The 21,747-nt window shown below is 37.9% G+C and overlaps 2 protein-coding genes across 2 annotated transcripts in view; both read left to right on the top strand.

Moving 5' to 3' along the window:
- LOC143680356 (uncharacterized) overlaps nucleotides 1-21,553 on the top strand; it is a 63,303-nt gene extending 41,750 nt beyond the window's left edge. Inside the window, 6 exon segments of the mRNA XM_077156834.1 lie at nucleotides 5,850-5,976; nucleotides 12,718-12,813; nucleotides 13,311-13,393; nucleotides 13,834-14,693; nucleotides 14,695-14,899; nucleotides 14,901-21,553. Coding sequence (XP_077012949.1) covers nucleotides 5,850-5,976; nucleotides 12,718-12,813; nucleotides 13,311-13,393; nucleotides 13,834-14,693; nucleotides 14,695-14,899; nucleotides 14,901-15,158 — 1,629 coding nt within the window. The 3' untranslated portion in view covers nucleotides 15,159-21,553.
- The window catches only part of LOC143681181 (uncharacterized), a 278,825-nt gene that overhangs the window by 35,824 nt on the left and 221,254 nt on the right, over nucleotides 1-21,747 (top strand).

The following is a 21,747-nucleotide window of genomic DNA, read 5'->3' as shown; positions in this document are numbered from 1 at the left end:
TTATATGTCATATCTAATTTTCCTTCTTTTACCTTTACTCATAGTCTTCCTTTCTACACTCTTCTCTACACCTCTCTATTCTGTCTTCATATCTGTCTCTAGTACTCTCTTTAGTATTTCTTGCAGAGTTGGTCTCTTGGTCACAAAATCTCAGAGATATTAAGTCTGAAAATGTTTTAATTTCCCCCTCATTTTTGAAGGACAATTTTGCTGGATATATTCTATATCTGTTTTTCTCTTTTAATAATTTAAATATATCATCCCACTGTCTTCTTGCCTCCATGGTTTCTGCTGAGAGATCTGCACATAATCTTATTGGGCTTCCCTTGTATGTGATGGATTGCTTTTCTCTTGCTGCTTTCAAGATCCTCTCTTTCTCTTTGACCTCTGACATTCTGATTAGTAAATGTCTTGGAGTGCGTCTATTTGAATCTATTCTCTTTGGGGTATGCTGCACTTCTTGGATCTGTAATTTTAAGTCTTTCATAAGAATTGGGAAATTTTCAGTAATAATTTCCTACATTAGTTTTTCTCCTCCTTTTCCCTTCTCTTCTCCTTCTGGGATACCCACAACACGTATATTCATGCACTTCATATTGTCTTTCAATCCCCTGAGTCCTTGCTCATATTTTTCCATTTTTTCCCTATATTTTCTTTTTCTTGCCAGATTTAAGATGTTCCTCCCTCCAGTTCACTAATCTTATATTCTGTCTCTTGAAATCTACCATTGTAGTTTTCCATTTTTTTTCATCTCTTCTACCTTGCCTTCATTCCCATTAGTTCTGTGATTTCTTCTTTCAGACTTTCAATTTTTTCTTTTTGTTCATTCCTTGCCTTCTTTATATCCTCCCTCAATTCATTGGTTTGGTTTTTGATGAGGTTTTCCATATCTGTTCATATATTCTGAATTAATTGTTTCAGCTCCTATATGTCATTTGAATTGTTGGTTTGTTCCTTTGACTGGGCCATATCTTCAATTTTCCTGGTGTGATTTATTATTTTTACTGGCATCTAGACATTTAATTACCTTACTTAGTTTATTCTGGAGATTGCTTTCACTTCTTTTACCTAGGGTTTTCTTGCTGGATGAAATTGTTGTCTATCTGTTCTTTGACATTCAGTTCAGCTTTATCTGGACCTCTAGCTTATGTTTTCTTTAACAGGGGAGAATTTTTCAGGTCTTGTTTTCTTGTTTCTTGCCCTGCTTGTTTGGTGCCTATTCCCCCCCCACCCTTAAAAGGATCTACTTAGGTATTATACACCCCAGCCAGATTTTCTCAGACCAAACTGGCCTCCTATCAGGAGGAGTCACCTGCATCAGTTTTACCTCAGGGTGAGACCCAGCCAGTTGAAAGACTTCCTGTGAAGTCTCTAGACTCTGTTTTTCTTATCCTGCCCAGTATGTGGCACTTGTCTGCCTGCAGGTCCCACCAGCATAAGATGATGCAGTACTTTTAACTTTGGCAGACTCTCCCTGCTGGGGGCATGGTGGAGACAGAGGAGAGGTTGTAGGCTGGTTTTAATGGCTTCAAATTACAAAGCCCTGGTGTCTGAATTCCTTGCTGGAGGGATTCCACCTGAGTTGGGCTTCACCCCACCCCTGGGGAGGGCACAGGCTCCAAACAAGCCCCCAAAAGAGCTCACTTCTGCCTATGCCTGAGGCAGTTGCAGCCTGAAAAGTTCTGCTGCTGTATCCAGGGGCAGTTAAGCCTTTGTAGATACACAGCCACAAAAACCTCTGTTCCCTTCTTTTTTTTTCCCCCTTTTTTGTCAGTCCTGACCCCTTGGTGCTGGGGTAAAAATGAGCAACCTCTGCTTTGATCAGGTTCATCTAAGCTGGGGGCCTATTTTTAGTAGTCAGAATTTGTTCATTAGTTCCACAATTGGTGTTTGATTGTGCCCAATCCCTGGTGCTGGTAAAGTCCTTTCCTTTCCCCTCTGGGAAGTGGCTTGTGGGGGAGGGGTGCTGACCACCACAGCTTTGGGAACTCATGGTTTGGGGGGTGCTCACACCTGGTCCAGCTGGTCCAGACTGGGGTATGCTGTGTGTCTGGTCACTGATGTGGCCCCAGGAACTATTCTGTACTGTTTCTGGTTATTTAGTAGTTGTTCTGGAGGACGAACTAAAACACGCATGTTGTTAAGCCACCATCTTGACCTGGAAGTCTCTGTTCTCACAACATTGATTAGGGTTAAAACAGTTTCTGTTTTTCTGCGGCACATAAATCCTTTCAACCTAGCACATTCCACCCTCTGGACCCTAAAAGGGATGTTTTCCCCATATACCAAATACATTCATTCCATTACAATGTCAGAGAACCTTAAACCATTTCAGTAACATTACAAATACAATACAAGGTTAAAACCAATAAAAGTCTCATAAAAGTCAGCTACAGGCATGGACAATTATAAGGCAAAATTTTCTTCTGAGTCTAGACCTGTGAAACTAAACAAGTGTGAAACTCAAACAAGTTATTTGCTGCTAACATGAAAGGAGGAACAGTAATAGGATATATGTACCCATTTCCATAGGGATGAAGGAGCACATGGGTCACAGGACCCAAGCAGTCTCAAAAACCTGTAGAGCAAATTCCATTAGATTTCAAATCTGAAAGTCATTTATCTTTGAGGCTTTATAAAGCAGCAGTCCCACACTTTCTACAGGCCTATGCTTGCCTCTCTGAATTCAACATTTGGAGACACTGGAGAGACCACCTTTTACTCAGCTTCACCCTCCCTAAGCAGTAGGACCACACCCAGCCTCACTGTAAGCTTTAGGATGCACACTCAACTCCATGTGGTTTCAGCCCTACTCTCCCCTATCCCCAAAGAGTGTGCTGTAGCCTCTCCAATGCCTGAGTCATCACCAGTCTTCCACTGCAATGAGGTGGAAGGTCCATCCTCTTTCTTTGGGGCAAACTCACTGTCTCCACATGCTTGGATGGGTCCACTCTCCTAAGCCTGAGGCTTCTTGACTTCAGATCTCAATCTCCATGATTCTACCTTTGAAGTTATTTTTCTTCCAAAATGTCCATTCTCTGTCCCTCTCTGTCCCGATTGCCCATGGTTCTTTTTACACAGCTCCTGCCATATTTTCATTGGCTTTCTATAAAATAGTCTCAGATCATGTCCATCAGACATAAGGAATTTCCACAAATCTGTCATGGATAACTTCATGTCCAATCCTGGCTCCCTCTGAAATGGATGGTGGTCTCCACATTTGGTTAAATCTTTATGTGGGGCAGTATACTCTGGGGTCCCCCTTTCCAGAAGCTCAGAATTTTCCTGAAAATCAGCATCTGATTTCTGTGTACCCAAGAATTCAGTTTCAGCCTATCCCTTTCCTGTTGCATTTTGCTATAAGAAAATAGTTTGCACTTTCCATATTTAATTTGGAAATCTCTTCTACTAAATTACCAAGTTCATGGATTTTAAAATCTTCCTTCCATTGAAATCCACAGGTCAATTTTGCCATATTATCTGCCATTTTAAATCAAGGATTATATTCTTTCCAGTTTGCAATAACACATATCTCATTTCTGTCTAAGGCCTTATCAGAAGTATCTTTAGAGTCCACATTTTTACCAACAGTCTCTTCAAAGCATTCTAGACCTTCTCTATCAAGCTGCCCACAACTCTTCCAGAATCTCCCCCTTATCCATTTAAAAAGCCACTCCAACATGTTTGGTATTTGTAAATTGCAGCACCCCACTTCTCTGATACCAAAATCTGTTCTACTCTGTTAGCTGACATGATGGAAAATACCAGAATCAAAAGAATGGCTTTTAAAATGTTAATTTAATAAGTTGCTAGTTTACAATTTTAAGGCTGTGAAATTGTCCAGTTAAAATATATCTATGGAAATGTCCAATCTAAGACATCCAGGTAAAGATACCTTTTCAAGAAAGTTGATGACATTCAGCATTTCTCTCTCAACTGGAAGGGCATATGGCAAAACATGGTGTCATCTGCTGGCTCTCTTTCCAGACGTCTTGCTTCATGAAACTTCCTGGGAGGCATTTTCCTTCTTCATCTCCAAAGGTTGCTGACTGGTAGACTCTGTGGTTCTCTCATCCTTCTGTCATGGTTCTGTACCTCTCTTCTTGTTCTCAAAGGGGACTCCGTCTGAAATGGCTCCTCTTATATAGGATTCCAGCAAACTAATCAAGACCCAGGTAGATCCATCTAATCAAATTCAGTACACACAATTGATTGAGTCATATCTCTATAATGATAATATAATCATGCTTCAAACCTGTAATAATGAATAGGGATTAGAAGACACATTGCTCTCACAAGATTGATTATGATTAAAACATGGGTTTTCAAGGGTACATCAATCCTCTCAAACTGGCTCAATGATCATTCATCAATAAGTAATCTCTCCAGCACAAGTTTGATGCAGACTCCATTAAGACTCTGTATTCACTGGAGAACTGAGAGGGTTTTGTTCTCATTCAGCCCATGTCCTCTTTAGAGAAATAATGTACTCATTGATCCTGTTAATGCCTGCAAATGGCTTAGATGTACAGTGACTTTAGTTGATAGAATTGAGTAATAGCAGATATTTATAGTTGGTAGGGAAGCTGGTGTTCAGCAAGTGAGTTCATCAGTACAGGGTTGCAGTTGCTTAGGTGGAGGGTTTTGCATTGCTGAGAGAAGCAAATGTGAGGATTAGTTAATAGAAGGAAAAGAGGAAACATTTATTTTCCTCAAATCATAATTTCCTAAAGTTTTAATATCATATATTTGAACATTTTAAAAACTTTCAAAATGAATACCTAAAATTTTCCCTTTCTTTTTGTTCTCATTGCTCTTTTCCCATTATTTTAAGCAATTTATTCAAATTTTGTAAATAGAAGTAATAAAAAGAAGTTTTTTTAACTTTAATGTTTTTTAATGTTAGCTTGCATTCAGGAGTATAGTAGGTAAAATAAAATTCATGGCCCTGAGAAATTTTGTGATGAAATGGAGAGATTAGAATCATTTGAGGGCCTTCTTTTATTCTTGAACATAAAGAGGAGGTGAAGATATTAAAGAGAGGATGAACATGGGTTTTGAAGTTCCCAAGGAAAATTGAGTTTGAATGATCTCATATCCCTGGAATGGGCAGTTAGGATCATCCTTTGGTATAGGAGTTTCAGAAGTCTTTGAAGCGAGCCACTGATCCATACTTGTATTTCATGATAAATTCCTGAAGTTATGGAAAATTTAATGAGGCAGCATACACTGTTCCAACTTATCCATGACACCTATTTAGTTCTGTATATGTTATATTTAGCTGCAAAGTTTGCTGCCATTCTATTGAATACTATAGCTGTATATTATGGTCAGATGCAAAGTACTTTGCACATAGGCTCATTAGATCTTTCAACATTTCAAACTGTTTGTGAAATGGTGTCATAGATAAGAGAAAATAGGTCAACTGGGGCAGTAATCTAACTATAGTTATAAAAGTGGCAATGCATGGTTATTCATTGTTCTGTGATGAGTCTGTATATTTACTTGAAATAGGTAGAAAATTTTTTGTTATTAATGCTAAAATGCAAATTATACCTCACCATCTGTAAGTCATAATGACCAGTTTATTGGGAAATGTCAAGATTATATTAAACCATGTGTTTTTGAGACTTTTTAAAATAATTGAGTCAAATAATCAATGTGTATATGTATGTGTCCATACCTGTGAAAGACAGTTGTTCAATATTGAGAATCATCTGACTTGAAACACAAATGCAATTTGAGCTTTCTGCAACAGTTACCAATTCCTTAGTTCATGCTCCCAATCATTGTACTCTGAATATTGGCAGATGGCCCTTTCTGAACACTTGTATCTCTGATGTTTTTAGGAGTTACTGAAATTGAAAGATGTAATTATAGAATTTACTCAGGCAGAGTGGGTCATTCTGGATTCATCCCAGAGAAGGCTGTTCAGAGATGTAATGCTGGAGAATATCAGTCATTTTCTCTCAGTGGGTGAGTATCAAACTTACCTATCTAATTCTCTTAAGAAGTATCTAGAACAGTTTGTTTATATTGTTTTAGATTTTACATTATATTCACATTCTATGTTATTTCATAACATGAAAAACTATCTAAGATTTTTGTCTCTTTACTTATTATTTACATCTAGTTTTTCCCCTGACTAAAATATAATCTTTGTGAACACAAATTCCATGTATTTTGTACTCAATTTTAGACACTCAGCACAATGTTGGAAATACAATGAGTATTTTCTATGAGGATAAATAAGGATATTAAATATGTCCTAAATAATTATTGTGCTCTAGGGATTTTGTGTGGATTATGATAATAGTAACACAACAGGCATATCATTTTCCACATTAAATTAGAATGTTCCAAGGGAACTTATTGTATTACTCAGCATTCTCCAGAGAAACAGAGCCAACAGAAGATATCTATAAATATGAGATTTTATAAAAGTATCTCACACCAACTGTGTGGATGCATGAGTCAATTATAAACTGTGTGGATGCATGAGTCAAAATTTTATAAAGTAGGCACTAGCTGGCAACTCAAATGAAGATCATCAATGAACTCTCAAGGAGGGGCTCACTGGCTGAAAAAGACATGGAAGTTCTCTCTTCTCCCTTAAAAGTCTTCAACAAATTGAATTAAGTCCAACTAATTCAATTCTCTCTTTGTGGAAGACATTCCCTTATTTGATAATAGATGTAATTAGCCATAGATGCAATAAACCAAGTAATGATTTAGTAAACCAGTGTGCTGGTTTGAAAGGAAGTATGCCCCCTAAGAAAAGCTATGTTTTAATATGAATCCCATTTCATAAGGGTAGAATAATTCCTATTCAAAACTGTATATTTGAAACTGTAATGAGATCATCTCCCTGGTTGATGTGATTTAGTCAAAAATGGTTGTTAAATTGAATTAGGGGATGACATGTCTCCACCCATTTGAGTGGGTCATGATTGGTTTATTGGAGTCCTATAAAAGAGGAAATATTTTGGAGAATGAGAGATTCAGAGAGAGCAGAGAATGCTGCAGCACCATGAAGCAGATGAAGAAGGAAAACGCCTCCTGGGGAGCATCATGAAACCAGAAGCCAGAAGAGAAAGCTAGCAGATGATGCCATATTCACTATGTGCCCTTCCAGCCAAGAGAGAAGCCCTGACTGTGTTCACCATGTGCCCTTCCACTTGAGACAGAAACTCTGAACTTCATTGGCCTTCTAGAACCAATCCATCCCTGGATGTATGCTTTTGACTGGAGATTTCTATAGAATTGTTTTAATTGGATATTTTCTCAACCTTAGAACTGTAAACTAGCAACTCATTAAATTCCCCTTGTTAAAAGCCATTCTGTTTTGGGTATATTGCATTCCATAAGCTAACAAACTAGAACAACCAGCCTTTAATTTATTAATCATCCATGAAATTTCTTTGAAGTAATGGTTATGCCAGTGCTTACTTGACCAGAAAACTGGGCACCCTCACATGGCCAAGTTGACATATGAACTTAACCATCACAATGTTTTTGAATTCTTTGTGAAAATCATAATGAACCATTATGGAAATCTAGAATTTTCCTTGTCTGAAAATATAGAGTGTTCTGCAGTCTGTTCTTGAGCTTAGCTCAGCAACCAGAAATTCTCACTATATTTGGGCACAAGATCAAAATTTAACACTTTGATGGTGAAAAATAGTCAATATTCTATGTTCTAGGTACTTTCCCCCTGGCTGACCTTCAACAGTTATATTCTTTTTTAGTCATGATAGTGGTTAAAGCTGTATGTACTGCAAAAAAAGAATATTCTTAAATCTGATTCATTCCTTCACATGTGAACAATTGTTTCTATTAAATTTTGATGAGGCTGTGTCAATTAAGTTGTGTCATTTCTCAAGCAGGATGGGTTTTAATCTGTTACTGGAGTTTTTTATAAGTATAAAATTCAGAGAGAGAGAGAAAAAGCAATAGGTATAAAATTCTGAAGTCAATGAAACCTTGAAGAAGAGAAAGAAACCAGGAGACAGCATCATGTATCTTGCCATATGGCAAGCTAAGGAACAATGGTTTCCATTTGTGAGTCTCAGAAAGCCCCAGCCTTGGGGAAAAATTGTTGCCTTGATCATGCATGGATTTGGACATTTTCTGAGACTCAAAACAATAAACTAATACATTTCCATTTTTAAACCAACCCATTTTATGCTACTTGCTTAAGCAGCCTAGGAAGCTAATGACACAGTTTGGCCCAGGCATTTGATGTGCTTTTGTTGCATATACCAAAAAATGGCAATACAGCTTCAGAATGGGGTAATTGGTTGAGGCTGGAAGGATTGAAAGGTCATTTATAGAAATGCCTTCAATGTCTTTGAAGAGAGCATTCAAAGATGTATAGATGTGAAAGGTATTTCCAGTAATGTCCTAGAAGAAAACAATAATATGGAGACAGGAGGAAACATGATTCCTGTCACTATTGAGTTCTGATATTGTGTGGAAGACAGATCTTCACTTATGAACTTGGGTATTTAACTGAGGCAATTTCCAAGATAAGCGTGGGAAGTTCAGAATTCTAATCACCACTTATGTTAAAATGTGAGAGGAATGTGATAAGCTAAGAACTGAAATCATGGGCTTAAAGAAACCAGATATTGGTGGTTTAGATAACCTGAAGCTTCTGGAAACTGAGCCCCCAGAGAATAGCCTTCATATGAGGGTTTAATTAAACATGAGACAAGTCAGCAATTCTGTTCTACTCAAGATTGGAGGTACAGTTATCCAGGAACAATTTGTGGAATATTGTTCTGCCTGATGGTTTGGACTTCAGTGTACAACATTCACAACTGACAAGTTGTTTTCAAAATCTGCCTGAACAACCACTGGCAACCTCAATGAAAAGGGACAGATTGTAGGAAAAATCACTTCAAGGGTAGAACCATTGAAGCTGAGATCTGGACCAAAGACATCTCAGGCAAGAAGGTGGATCCAGCAATATATGTAGAAAGGGTGTGTCTTTTTCAAGCTTGGAGTGTGTTGGCCTCTCTCCATGTTGAGTACTACCCCACTCTTTCAGATGGTGGAATCAGAACCCATTGGGATTGCAGAATTTCTCTCTGCCACATCACTGTTCTGAAAGAGTTGTGACTATTCCCCAGGGCTTTCAGAGTCAGACCACAACCCCAAAGTCCTCAGAGGTTGGGGATTTCACTCCTGTGTTTACAGAGAGCATGACTGTTGCACAAGCACTTGGGAGGGCTTAAATTGCCACTTCATCAGCCTTGGAGAACAAAATTTCATTACATATGTGATTCTCAGAACTTGAAATGTGACAGAGTATGCCATGCAGGGTTTGGCATACTCTGTCACAAACAATAAACTGTGCTTTCCTTTCACCTACCAATCAAATGGAAGTGTTTATTTTATGCTTGTCACCCCATTGTACATTCTTCTCTAGATTTCACAGGTATAAAGCAGAGGGCACTTGTGCTACAGGAAAGACCACACCCATAACCAATTTTGATTAGACTTTGTACTAAGCAATGTTTCTGAAATAGCTTAAATTTTGGGATGATATTTAATGGAATTTTAATAGAACTTAAATGTATTTTGCCTATAGAAAGAACAGGTCTTTCTGGGTTTCACAGTGTGGAATGTGGTAGTTAGAAATTGTATGTACCCAGAAAACATTTTTTTAACTAAAATCCATACCTGTGCTTTTTTTATATAGCTGTGCTTTTATACCAATTGTAAATATGGCCTTTTGGTGGGTTCCTTCAGTTAAAGAGTGCACCACCCAAAAGAAGATGTGCTTTAATCCTATTACTGATATACTTTATAAGAGAAATTTATTAAGAGAATAAAATTCATATGAAAGAGAAAGCTATATTAAATAAGCTGAAATTATGAAACCCAAAGCAGAAGGAAGAGACCAGGTGATGCTGCTTGTGTCTTCACATATAACAGGCTAAGGAAACAGGGTCAGCAGTTGCCAGCTCCAGAATGCAACAGTGTTGGGGCGAGAGCATTGTCTCAACTGTACTTTGATTTGGACACTTTTCCTGGCTTCAAAACGATGAGCAGATAAATTTCCAATTTTAAGCTAACCACTTACATGGTTTTTGCTAAAGCAGCATAAGAAGTTAGAACATCACTGTGCCCATTTGAAAATATTATGTACTCCAGAAAAGCCATATTTTAATCCTGATCCAATCTTGTGGAAGCATCTGTTTCTTTGAATCCTACAATAGTGTAGGTTAGAAATTTTGATGAGATCATCACCATGGAGATGTGACTCAACCCATTCCAGGTAGGACTTGATTAGTTTACTGGAATCCTTTAAAAGAGAGAATCAGAGAATCAGGAATGACAGAAACATCAGAGCCAACAGAAACTTCACAGTAGAGCTGACAGTTGCAGGCACATGGAGAATAGGGATGCAGATATTTGGAGATGATTGGAGTCTAGCAGATGTTGTATAAGATGTTAAGAAAGGCAGAACCTGGAGAGAAACAAGGGAAGCCAAAAGATGAAAGCCAGACCTGGAGAAGTAAAGTGAGGAACACTCACTGGATCAGAGGCTGAAAACAATGAAACCTGGGCAAGGGACCAGCAGATGCCAGCCACATGATTCCCCAGCTGACAGAGGTGTAACAGACACCTCTGACTTGAAGAAATGACGTGCATGTCATTCCAAAGTGGAAGGCAAGCATTCTTTGTTGATGGGAGATAGAATTTGAAAGTGATGAAATTGGATATTTAGCAGAAGAAATTTTTAAATTAAATATGGAAAATGCAGCATGCATGGCTCTTCCTTGAAGGTTATAATAAAATGTGAGGGAAAAGAGATAAGTTGAGAACTGGACTCTTGGGAAAGGAAATGAAATTGGTGTCCTAGAAAATTTTGGTTTCCACAAAATGAGACCACTGTTAATTGGGCCCCACATGAGAATTTATCCAAGCATGGAAGTTACTCAGGCATTACAGGACAAGCAAGGATTGGAGAGAGTATCCAAAAAGGACTTGTGATAAGTCCTTTTGTCTGATCACTTGATCCCAGTATATTTCAGAGAAAATGAACAGAAGTACTATGGAATCTGTATAATTGGAACCATTGCCTGTCTGGTATAAAGAGAATAATGTATAGGTAAAATGTTTTCAGAGGCAGAACCATGGAAGCTAAAGTCTGGAGACAGGAAAACTTGGGCCAGGAAAATGGGCCCATCCATACATATGGAGAGGGTGCATTTGACCTGGAAGCAGAGGGCAGACCTTCTGCTTCATTGTTCAGGAAGAGTTGTGCCACTGCAGGCCTTAGAAAGGGAGGAGTCTATTAACTAGGGATTGGCAGGAGCCCAGCTGACACACCATTGTTCTGGAGGGGTTGACCATGTGCCACCAAGATGGCAGAGATCCTGAGTGCTGGCCCAAGTATGAAGAAGGTAGAGCTGAGAAAAATATGTTGCTCCTAAAGAACTAAAGTTTTGCAACAAATCCAACATTTGGAGAGAGAAGGGGGCCACTTCATAGGCCCTTGAAAAGGGTGGGAATGCTGCTTTCTAAAACCCAAAGTATATATACCTCTCAGAATTTTAAAACTAATGAAGAATGCATGTGGGTTTCCAGAACTGTATGAGTACAGTGGCCCCATTTTATTTTTTTAATCTTCCTATAGCAATGGAAACATGTATCCTATGACTGTCCTACTTTTGTATATTGGCAGCAGATAACTTGCTCTAAATTTCACAGGTCCAGAGCCAGAGTAGAATTTATGCCTTAGAGCAGACCATGTCTATAATTGACTTCATTGAGAATTTTTACTGGCTTTAACATCTTAATATATTTGAATTGTTACTGAAATGGATTAAGGCTTTTGTGATATTGTGATGGAGTGAATGTGTTTTATATAGAGAGAACACATGTCTTTTGGGGGGCCCAGAGGTTGCAATGTGCCAGTTTGATAATGTTGTGTACCCCAGAAAAGCTATGTTTTAATTCTGATCTAATCTTGTGGGAGCAGCTATTTTAATCCTGGTTCAATAAGTCTAGGTTGGAAATTTTGATTAGATAATCTCCACAGAGATGGGGCATGTCCAATTGTGGGTTTGACTTTTGATTAGATGGAGATGTGACCCAACCCATTTCAGGTAGGTCTTGATTAGTTTACTGGAACCTTTTAAAATAGAGAATATTATGGAGAGAATCAGAAATGACAGAAACATCAAATACAACAAAAATTTCACAGCAGGTCTAACCAAGAGGCAGACACATGGAGAATAGGGACACAGATATTTGGAGATGCTTGGAGCCCAGTAGAAGGTGCCATAAGATGGTAAGCAAGACAGAACCTGGGTAGGGCCAAGGGAATCCAAGAGGTGAATGCCAGCCCTGAAGAAGCAAATTGAATAATATCCGCAGGAACAGAGCCTGAAAACAATTGAGCCCAGGAGCAAGTGACCAGCATACACCAGCCATGTGCCTACCTAGCTGACAGGTGTTTCTGACCCATTGGCCTTTCTTGAGCAAAGGTAATCTTTTGTTAATACCTTAAGTTGGACACTTTTGTGTCCTTAGAACTATAAAATTGTAAATTATTAAATTCACCTTTATAAAACTAATTCCAGTTCTAGTATATTGCATTCCAACAGCTTGCAAACTACACAATCACCTTCACTAGACTTCATGATAATATATTGTTAACTGCACAGAACTCAAAATTTCTTGTATTTTCCCCATAAACAGGATATCAAGTCTGTAAATCAGATGTAGCTTCAAAGTTGGTTCAAGGGACAGAACAGTGTGAAGAAGGAATTGGATTTTTTCAGAACCAAAATTCAGGTGAGCACTTCCTTGGAACATGTATTCAGGACAAGGAGGAACCTTGTCAATGAGTGACTCAAATATCACTTGCAAATTTCTGCAAGTTATATTTTCTGAAATGTACATGTACATATTGGGGAAATTTCCTCAGTTCAAAGTATCAAACACTTATCACTTTGTATTCAAATGTCATTGGCATTGGCAAAATACACATATGGACAACTGGATTTAAACTTTCACTTAAATCCTTGGCTTCTCATCCTCGGCTTCAATGCTTTTCCCTCTCTTTAGCTGCTCAACATATTTTTGAAATAATTTTTCTCATAATTAAATCTTGAAAATATTTTCTAATTGATAGTGTCATATAAAGGTTTCTACTACCTCAAGTAATCCTTAATTTGATATTCTTTCTCAGATAGTTGTGATTTTTGAAACAATTATATGGCTGTGTGTGATTCTTCAACATATTCATCTTCCTAATGCTGGTCTAGAAATTGGTTTTTCAGTTCTTTCAGGCAGGGAAGATAGTGTTAAAGAACAAGAAATGCTATCTGTGCATCATATCTGCAAAAAAGACATATCTACCATCATGTCATTGGTAAGCATTATGGCTGTAACCCTGGTCTTACAAATAGATACCTGGAAGTGGAATAAATTAAAAATTCAGTACAATCACTTAACTTTAAGTTGGTTTAAGTGTGAATCCAGAAAAAGTCTGTGATAATTTGAATATAGAAAACAATTCATTTGAGCCCAATAATATAACCTTCCTTATATATGAAAAGATAATTCTATAAATACAGCTCATCTACTCAATCTCTGAAACGTTATAAAATCTTCAAGACTGATTAGAAAGTTCTGCAGTTGAGAAGCTACAAAACAGTAGATCTCTGTACATGCAGAAGAATAAAATGATTCATAAATAACCTGGGAAATATTTTAATTGGAGATTGTCACTGATTGGTTAGTTTAGAATTCAGATGTATATGGATTGATATCTATGGAAAAACCTCTTACATTTTCTCTTCTACTTCCTAGAAACAGAATTCTCATACTCAAAAGAATGGTATTATATGTAGTAAGTTGCCAGAAGATTGTACTCATAGTTCCAGAGTGATTCAACCTGTGTTAACTCACAAAGGAATGAAATCCTACTTCAGCAATCTATTTGGAAAAGCCCTCAATGATCTATCATCTTTTAATCAACAACAGAATTTTCACCCTGAAAGTAAGTCATATGAATGTCATCTAATTGAGAAATCCTTTGTTCAGAATTCTGGCCATACACATTACAATGGAACTCATGTTGGAGAGGAACCCTGTGAATATCATCTATGTGGAAAAACCTTTACTAAATATTCTGAATTGAGAGAACATGAGAGAACTCACACTGGAGAAAAACCATATGAATGCCATCTATGTGGGAAAACCTTCCCTCAATCTTCTAGCCTTAAACAACATGATAGAACTCACACTGGAGAGAAACCCTATGAATGCCATCTATGTGGGAAAGCCTTCACTCATCCTTCTAGCCTTAAACAACATGATAGAACCCACACTGGAGAGAAACCATATGAATGCCATCTATGTGGGAAAGTCTTCACTCATCCTTCTAGCCTTAAACAACATGATAGAACCCACACTGGAGAGAAACCATATGAATGCCATCTATGTGAGAAAACTTTCATCCGTTATTCTAGCCTTAAACAACATGAGAACAATCATACTGGAGAAAAACCCTATAAATGTCATCTATGTGGGAAAGCCTTCACTTATTCTTCTAGCTTTAAAAAACATGGTAGAATTCACACTGGAGAGAAACCATATGATTGTCATCTATGTGGTAAAGTCTTCACTCATTGTTCTTCCCTTAGAAAACACAAGAGAATTCACACTGGAGAAACTCTATGAATGTCACTTATATCAGAAAGTCTTCACCCATTGTTCATACTTTAGAAAACATGAGAGAACTCACACTGGAGAAAAACCATATGAATGCCATCTATGTGGGAAAGCCTTTACTCTTGGGTCAGATCTTAGAGTACATGACAGAATTCACACTGGAGAGAAACCATATAAATGTCATCTATGTGATAAAGTCTTCCACTCATTCTTCTAGCCTGAAACAACATGAAAGAACTCACACTGGAGAGAAGCCATATGAATGCCATCTGTGTGGGAAAGCCTTCAGCCAATATTTTAATCTTAGACAACATGAGAACAGTCATACTGGAGAGAAACGCTATGAATGTAATTTATGTTAGAATGTCTTTGCCTGTTATTCTAACCTTAGAAAACATAAGAGATGTCACACTGTAATGAATCCTTAGGAACATCATCTGTGTGGGAAAGCCTTTACTTAACAAGAAACAAGTAAGTACCATTCTACTTAGCATTCAGCCTTGCCTAAAGGACATTCAGTTTTCAGACTTTCCAGGTGAAGGAGTACATGTGCAAAAATTGAATTCAAATACAGTACTGCTTCCATAGTATCACAACATCATTTATAACACTGAATACAAAGTGGCCATTCATGTAATATTCACTCACTCCCTCCTTAACTAAATTCAGACTTAGTATCACAAATTTGACTGATGTGGATTTATCACATTTAGTTTCTATAATGGGATTTAAACTTGTTCTCCCTCAATGGCATGATATTGACAAGGTAATTAAACAGATTTTGAAATAATTATTGAATGTATAGATTTCATATATAAAATTGGAATAACAATGTAAAGAATGCCTGGCCTGTTCAAAATCCCAGGGGTTATACCTTCATCACATTTACCCCTTAACACAAAATACACCAGGATATGTTTCCTCAAAATAAGAACACTCTCCTATGTAGCCACACAAACCCAAATCAGAAAATGAAAAGATCCAATCCACAGCGCATTTTTGAATTTTACCAATTGTCCCTAGAGTGGGAAAAGGCTTCCTTGTCCATTTCAGCTCATGCTTTTCAAATTGGAATTGTTCCTGAGACATTCTCTCATGTGCTTGACACATTGGCAAGCACATATGATGATAACTTGAGTCTTCCCATGGCTTCCTCCTGAATAGATACAGGCCTAAACTCCAACAGCACACCCCAGACTGATGCTGTCCTCTCCTCAGTTCAACCCATCCAAAAGGACCTGAAATCCACCTACTCTAACCCTAGTGATGTCAACTTGATAACTGGATGAACTTTTACATACATATGGAAAAATTATTTTCTCATTATAATGAAAATGAAATTTATGGGGCTATATCCTGAAAGTATCTATGCCATCATCCACACCCAATATTATGACACTAAAAATTCCTGATAATCCATATAACTCTACTGTTTTCTCAAAAAAGATACATTGTCTTTAGGAAGCATGAAGATTCATGAAGTTCAATTAGAAGGTATATGAAATAAATAGTCTAAGATAGTCATCAAATATAAAACCTTTCATTAGTTCTTAATTTTGCCATTTTTCCTTAATCATTCACAAATCTCTCCCCTCCATTGAGAAAGTATAGAGCATAATGAAAGAGATTGTTCATATATGGTGGCTCTCACATTGCATATTTTATATTAACTTCTTTGTTTATGCAATTTTTGTAATTAATATTGAAATTTTATTTTTGTATTTTAAGGATGCTGAGAAATCTTAAATATTTTTCAAATTATCTGGAATGGATATTCTAGATCTTACTTTTCCATTTGCTGCATCCTCTTCCCATACCAATCCTAAGACATTCCTTGATTGAATTTACATCATATGAAAAGCCATAAAATTATGTCTTTTTGCAGGAAGAAGGAAAATTTGGGGCATGTAAAAAGATAAAGCTGCAAACACAGCAAACACTGTCTACACTATTGGTAGACGGTGCTCAGAATGGAGTGCCAAGAATCAGATCTTTGTCAGGGGTAATTTTTCTACAATGGTGTTATACCATTTCCTAGACTCCACTGTTCATATACCAAGAGTTTCTTCAGGCAAATCTTTACTTAGTCATGTATCCAGGAGTCAAGTCTCACCTTGAATCTTGTCATGGGATTCACCAGGTCAACCTTGCTGATATGGGGAAGTTCATATAAGTACAGGTATATCAAGCAGTTTTCAGAGAAAAGTCTACAGAATCCTATAAGCTGAAATTAAATTGGATACTGGCGGTACTATAAACTTGCAATAAAAATCTCTGAAGTGGAAGATGGTGGAATAAGAAGTGCAGAGTCTCCATTAGTAAAAACACCTAGAAGACAGGTTTAAAACTGTCAAAAGCTGCCATTCTGGGCTCAAAAGATCAGTGGAGCACCATGCTGGAGGAAGAGAAAGAAATTGTGATGGAGAAATTATAGTGAGAAACTCACTTGGCTGTGCCTATTTGCACTTACTCCCCACCCTTGAGTCTAGTACTTTCTGGTCAGCCCAGTTACTCTATGTCAGAATGCTGTGGAATGGAATTTGTGAAGTCCCTTGCCACATTGGAAACAGGGTGACATGGCACAGTTCTGATACATTTGTTGCTCAACAAAATTGGACACTTGATCCCACAGCCTTGCCCCATTCCACACAGGAACCCATGGTGCCTGGAATACAACTGTTTACTCAAATAGAGAAGCTGCCATGAATGACTCAGTTGGCCATGTCTCATGGTGCCCATCCCCAAGCCCCAAGACCAAAAGCTTCTGATAATCCTACTTCCTGCCTAGTGGACTACAACGGACTGAAAGAATTGGGGACATTCTCCCTCTGCCAAGAATACAGGTGGATGCAGCAGAGACTGGTCCAGGAGTTGACCTGCAAAATTGGATTTCTAGGTCTCTCTCCTTTTGGTCCTACCCAGGCAGATTCCTGAAATGCCATTATTTCCAACTGCCATAGAAATAGAGCAGACTGAGTGCTAAAATATCTTGCCTTTGTTGTTTCCAAATTGTGCCATCTGTGAAGGCTTGGAATGTGCCATCTTGGGAAGTGGTTTTCCTGGTTCTCTGTCCAAGTCCCTTTGGAATTTTTCTGCACCCCTGCATGTGACGTTGGCACTGTTTTGACTGGGAAATGCAAACACAGTGCCATATAAGAGCTGTAACAGAACCCTATCAACAGCAAAATCTTATACATGAGAGGGAAACCAGTCTTCAGAATCTCAACAGCTTAAGTAGTGGCCCAAATAATAAGCACAAAAGTACAAGCCATACTAATAAACAAGAATATGGCCAGGCAAAGGAAGAAATTAAAAAGAGAAATGTAAAAACTGGAACAACCACTCACAGATATTCAAGCAAATATACTAAACCAATTCAGAGATGAAGGAAAATGTGTATTAAAGGACATTAAGAAGACACTTGGGTGAGCATGTAAGAAGAATTTGATAGCCTGGAATAAAATTAACAGAAAGGCACAATAGATGAGATTAAACATATGTTAGAGTCAAACAGCAGCAGTTTTGAACAGGCAGAAGAAAGAATTAGTAAGAATTCATCCTATAAGGCAGGACATGTGAAATAAAAATGAGAAAAGAGTACATAAAAATAGGAATGGAAAAATTTGAGCAGCATCTCTCGGAATTGAATGATAACATAGAACTCACAAACATACGTGAAATGGGTTTCCCAGAAGTAAAAGAGAAGGGAAAAGAGGCAGACAGCATATTCAAAGAAATAATGGCAAAAAACATTCCCAAGTCTTATCAAAGACATAAAGATACAAATGCATTGAAATCCAAACAGGATAAACTCTACTAAACCCGCTCTGAGACACATGCTAATCAGAATGTCAACTTCCAAAGACAGAGGATTTTGAAAGCATTAAGAGAAAAGCAGTACATTACATACAACAGAATTGGAATTTAATTAAATGCTAACAACTGTAAATAAACTCACTACTGTTCCCCATCTATTAGACATGACTTCTAATGATATAAGCCTCTATAACACTGTGGGACTTGATATCCAGGATGATCCTTGCCTTGTCCACATGAGTTGAGAGTGATTAAAAGAGGAAAAGGAAATGGAATAAAATAAAGTTTCAGTGGCTAAGACTTTCAAATTGGGTTGAGAAGTCATTCTGGAAGCTATCTTATGCAAGTTGTAACCAGATATTTCACATTAGCACAGTATGCCATAGCACAAACAACAGTATTCCTGAAAACTCAAGGGAATGCCTTTATGCTCTATCTAAGATTATGTAAAGGTTTGCTTAGTAAGTTTATTTTCTCAGGAAAGTAAATCCTCCAGATTGATCATAGGGAAGATAAGTCCTGAAACCCATAAGTACCAGTCACTCCAGGAAAGTAACCAGATTAATTCATCTATCCCAGAAATCCAATGCCCCTTTCCAGCATGAAAAAATTAAAATGGCCCTTACCCAGGTAATGCTGAAGGATGAAAATAAATGAGAAGAAAGAGGTGTAACTGAGAAGTTGGAATTCTGTAAATAACTGTGGTTACTGACTCATTATATAGACATTTCTTTATAGATTATAATGTTTTAGAATAACCAGAAGGAAGTACCTGAAGTTGTGGAACTGAAATCCAGTAGCTCTGATCTCTTATAATGATTGATAAGTATATTGCAAAGAAATAGTTTTCTGTTTGTGTGGATCTACTTCAGGATGTTTTCTTTTGTTCCACTGACTCTCTTACTATAATCTTTCAATACTACATTGTCTTAGTTAGCCTGCGTCAATTGTAAGTCTTAAAACTGTATAGATTGCAATACTAGTCCTCAGTAAAAGGGAGGGATAATATGTATGAGATGTTTGGGATTTTCTTTTTCCTTTTAATTTCATTTTCTGGAGTAATGGAAATGTATTAAATATGATCCTGCTGGTGAATACATATCTGTGTGGTGATACTGTGAACCATCTATTTTATATTTTGAATGGCTTTTATGGAGTGTGCCGCTATCTCAGTAAAAATATAGAAAAAAAATTAAGTGCCAATTTCTTTTCAGAAGCCATGGAAGTGAGATGGTACTGGTATGATAAATTTAAACTATTGAAAGAATTCTTAAACCAAGAATTCTTCAACTGGCAAAATTCTTCAAAAATGAGGGAGAGTTTAAAAATATTCATTAAAAAAACAGAAGCTGAGAGAATTCATTAGCAAGACTCCTGACCTGCAAGAAATATTAAAGGGCATTTATGCCAGTTGAATACAAAAGACAGGGGAAAGAGGCTTGGAGGAGAGTGAGAGATGAAGATAGTCAGTAAGGGTCCATTAGAGGACCAAAAAAAGGCAATAGGACATATAAAAGCCAAAAGCCAAAATAGTTGAAGTATTATCTAAAGAGTAAGAACATTGTGTGTTAATGTATTAAACTCTCCAATTAAAATGCACAGATTGGTAAAATGGATAAGTGAATGATTTGTTCATATGCTATCCATAATAAACTCACCTTAGACCAAAGGATACAAGTAGATGAAAGCCTGGAGAAGTTATTCAATTCAGGCAGTAACCAAGAAACAGCTAAGGTATCTATACAATATTAGGCAACATAAACTTTCAGCACAAAATGTTTATGAGACAAAGCAGAACATTATATATTAACAAAAGGGACAATCCACCAAAAAAACAATCATAAATGTCATGTGCCTGTATGAGTTAGGGCTCTGTAGAGAAACAGAATCAACAGGGAACACTCACAAATATAAAATTTATAAAAGTGTCTCACATGACCATGGAAACACAGAGTCTAAAATCCACAGGGCAGGCTGTGAAGCCAATGATTCCAATGGAGGGTCTGGATGAATTCCACAAGAGAGGCTCACCAGCAGGAAGAGAGTCTGTCTCTTCTGAATTCTCCTTAAAGGGCTTTCAGTGATTAGATTAAGCATCATGCATTGCAGAAGACACTCCCCTTGGATGATTACAAATGAAATCAGCTCTGAATTCAGCTGACATGATCATTATTTAATTCTATGAAATATCCTCATCACAACAGACAGGTCAGCAGTTGCCTAACCATACAAACAGGTACCACCATTTGGTCAAGTTGACACATGAAGCTGACCATGATAGTCCACCCCTTGTCAGCTTGGCTAGATTAAGCTGCTTAGTTCTATTGCTGTGGACATGAGCCAATGGCATGTGAACCTCATCTGGTGTTAATTACATCCACAGTCAGCTACGAGGTGTGCCTGCTGCAGGGAATGATATTTGATTTAATTGCCTGGTGCTTAAATGAGAGACTCAACATAGCACAGCCCAAGGAGCTCAGCATACCTCAACTCAGTACTTGCAGCTCAGCTCAGGCCTTTGGAAATGTAGAAAGAAATCACCCCAGAGAAAGTTGTTGGAACCCAGAGGCCTGGAGTGAAGGCCAGGAGAGATCACCCTGTCTCTTCCCACATAAGAAAGAACCTCAGTTGAAAGTTAGCTGCCTTTCCTCTGAAGAACTAATGAAATAAATCCCCTTTTATTGAAAGCTAATCCATCTCTGGTGTGTTGTATTCTGGCAGCTAGCAAACTAGAACAGAATCTGGTACCAGAGAGTGGGGTGTTGCTGCAGTTTGCAAATACCAGCTATGTTGGAATGGTTTTTTTTGATGGCTAAGGTGAAGATTTTGGAGGAACTGTGGAAAGAATGATGGAGAATTCCTGGAGTGCTTGAAGAAGCTGTTGGTGTAAACAGAACCACTGCCAATCTGGACAAAGGTGGCCACAAAAGGGACAAATTGGAATTTGCAGAGTGAGAACCATTAAGCTTGGGTTTGAGGCCAAAAAACATTGGCCAGTAGAGTGGACCCACCCATATGTATGGAGAGGGTGAGTTCACCCTGAAGGCAAGGATGACTCTCCCACCTTGTTGCAATGGAAGAGTCGTAGCCTCAGGCCTTGGAGAAGGCACAGCATGCTCCTTGGGGGACTGGGAAGAGCCTGGCTGTCACCACATGGAGGGGTTGATGTGTGCCCCAGAAATGGCAGAGAGCCCAGGATGGCCCTGATGCTTGGAGAGTGGAGCTGAGGAAAAG

This window comes from Tamandua tetradactyla, chromosome 4, assembly GCF_023851605.1.
Source record: "Tamandua tetradactyla isolate mTamTet1 chromosome 4, mTamTet1.pri, whole genome shotgun sequence".
Lineage (NCBI taxonomy): Eukaryota > Metazoa > Chordata > Mammalia > Pilosa > Myrmecophagidae > Tamandua > Tamandua tetradactyla.
Note: the sequence above shows the minus strand (reverse complement) of the source record. Positions and strands in the feature narration are given on the sequence as shown.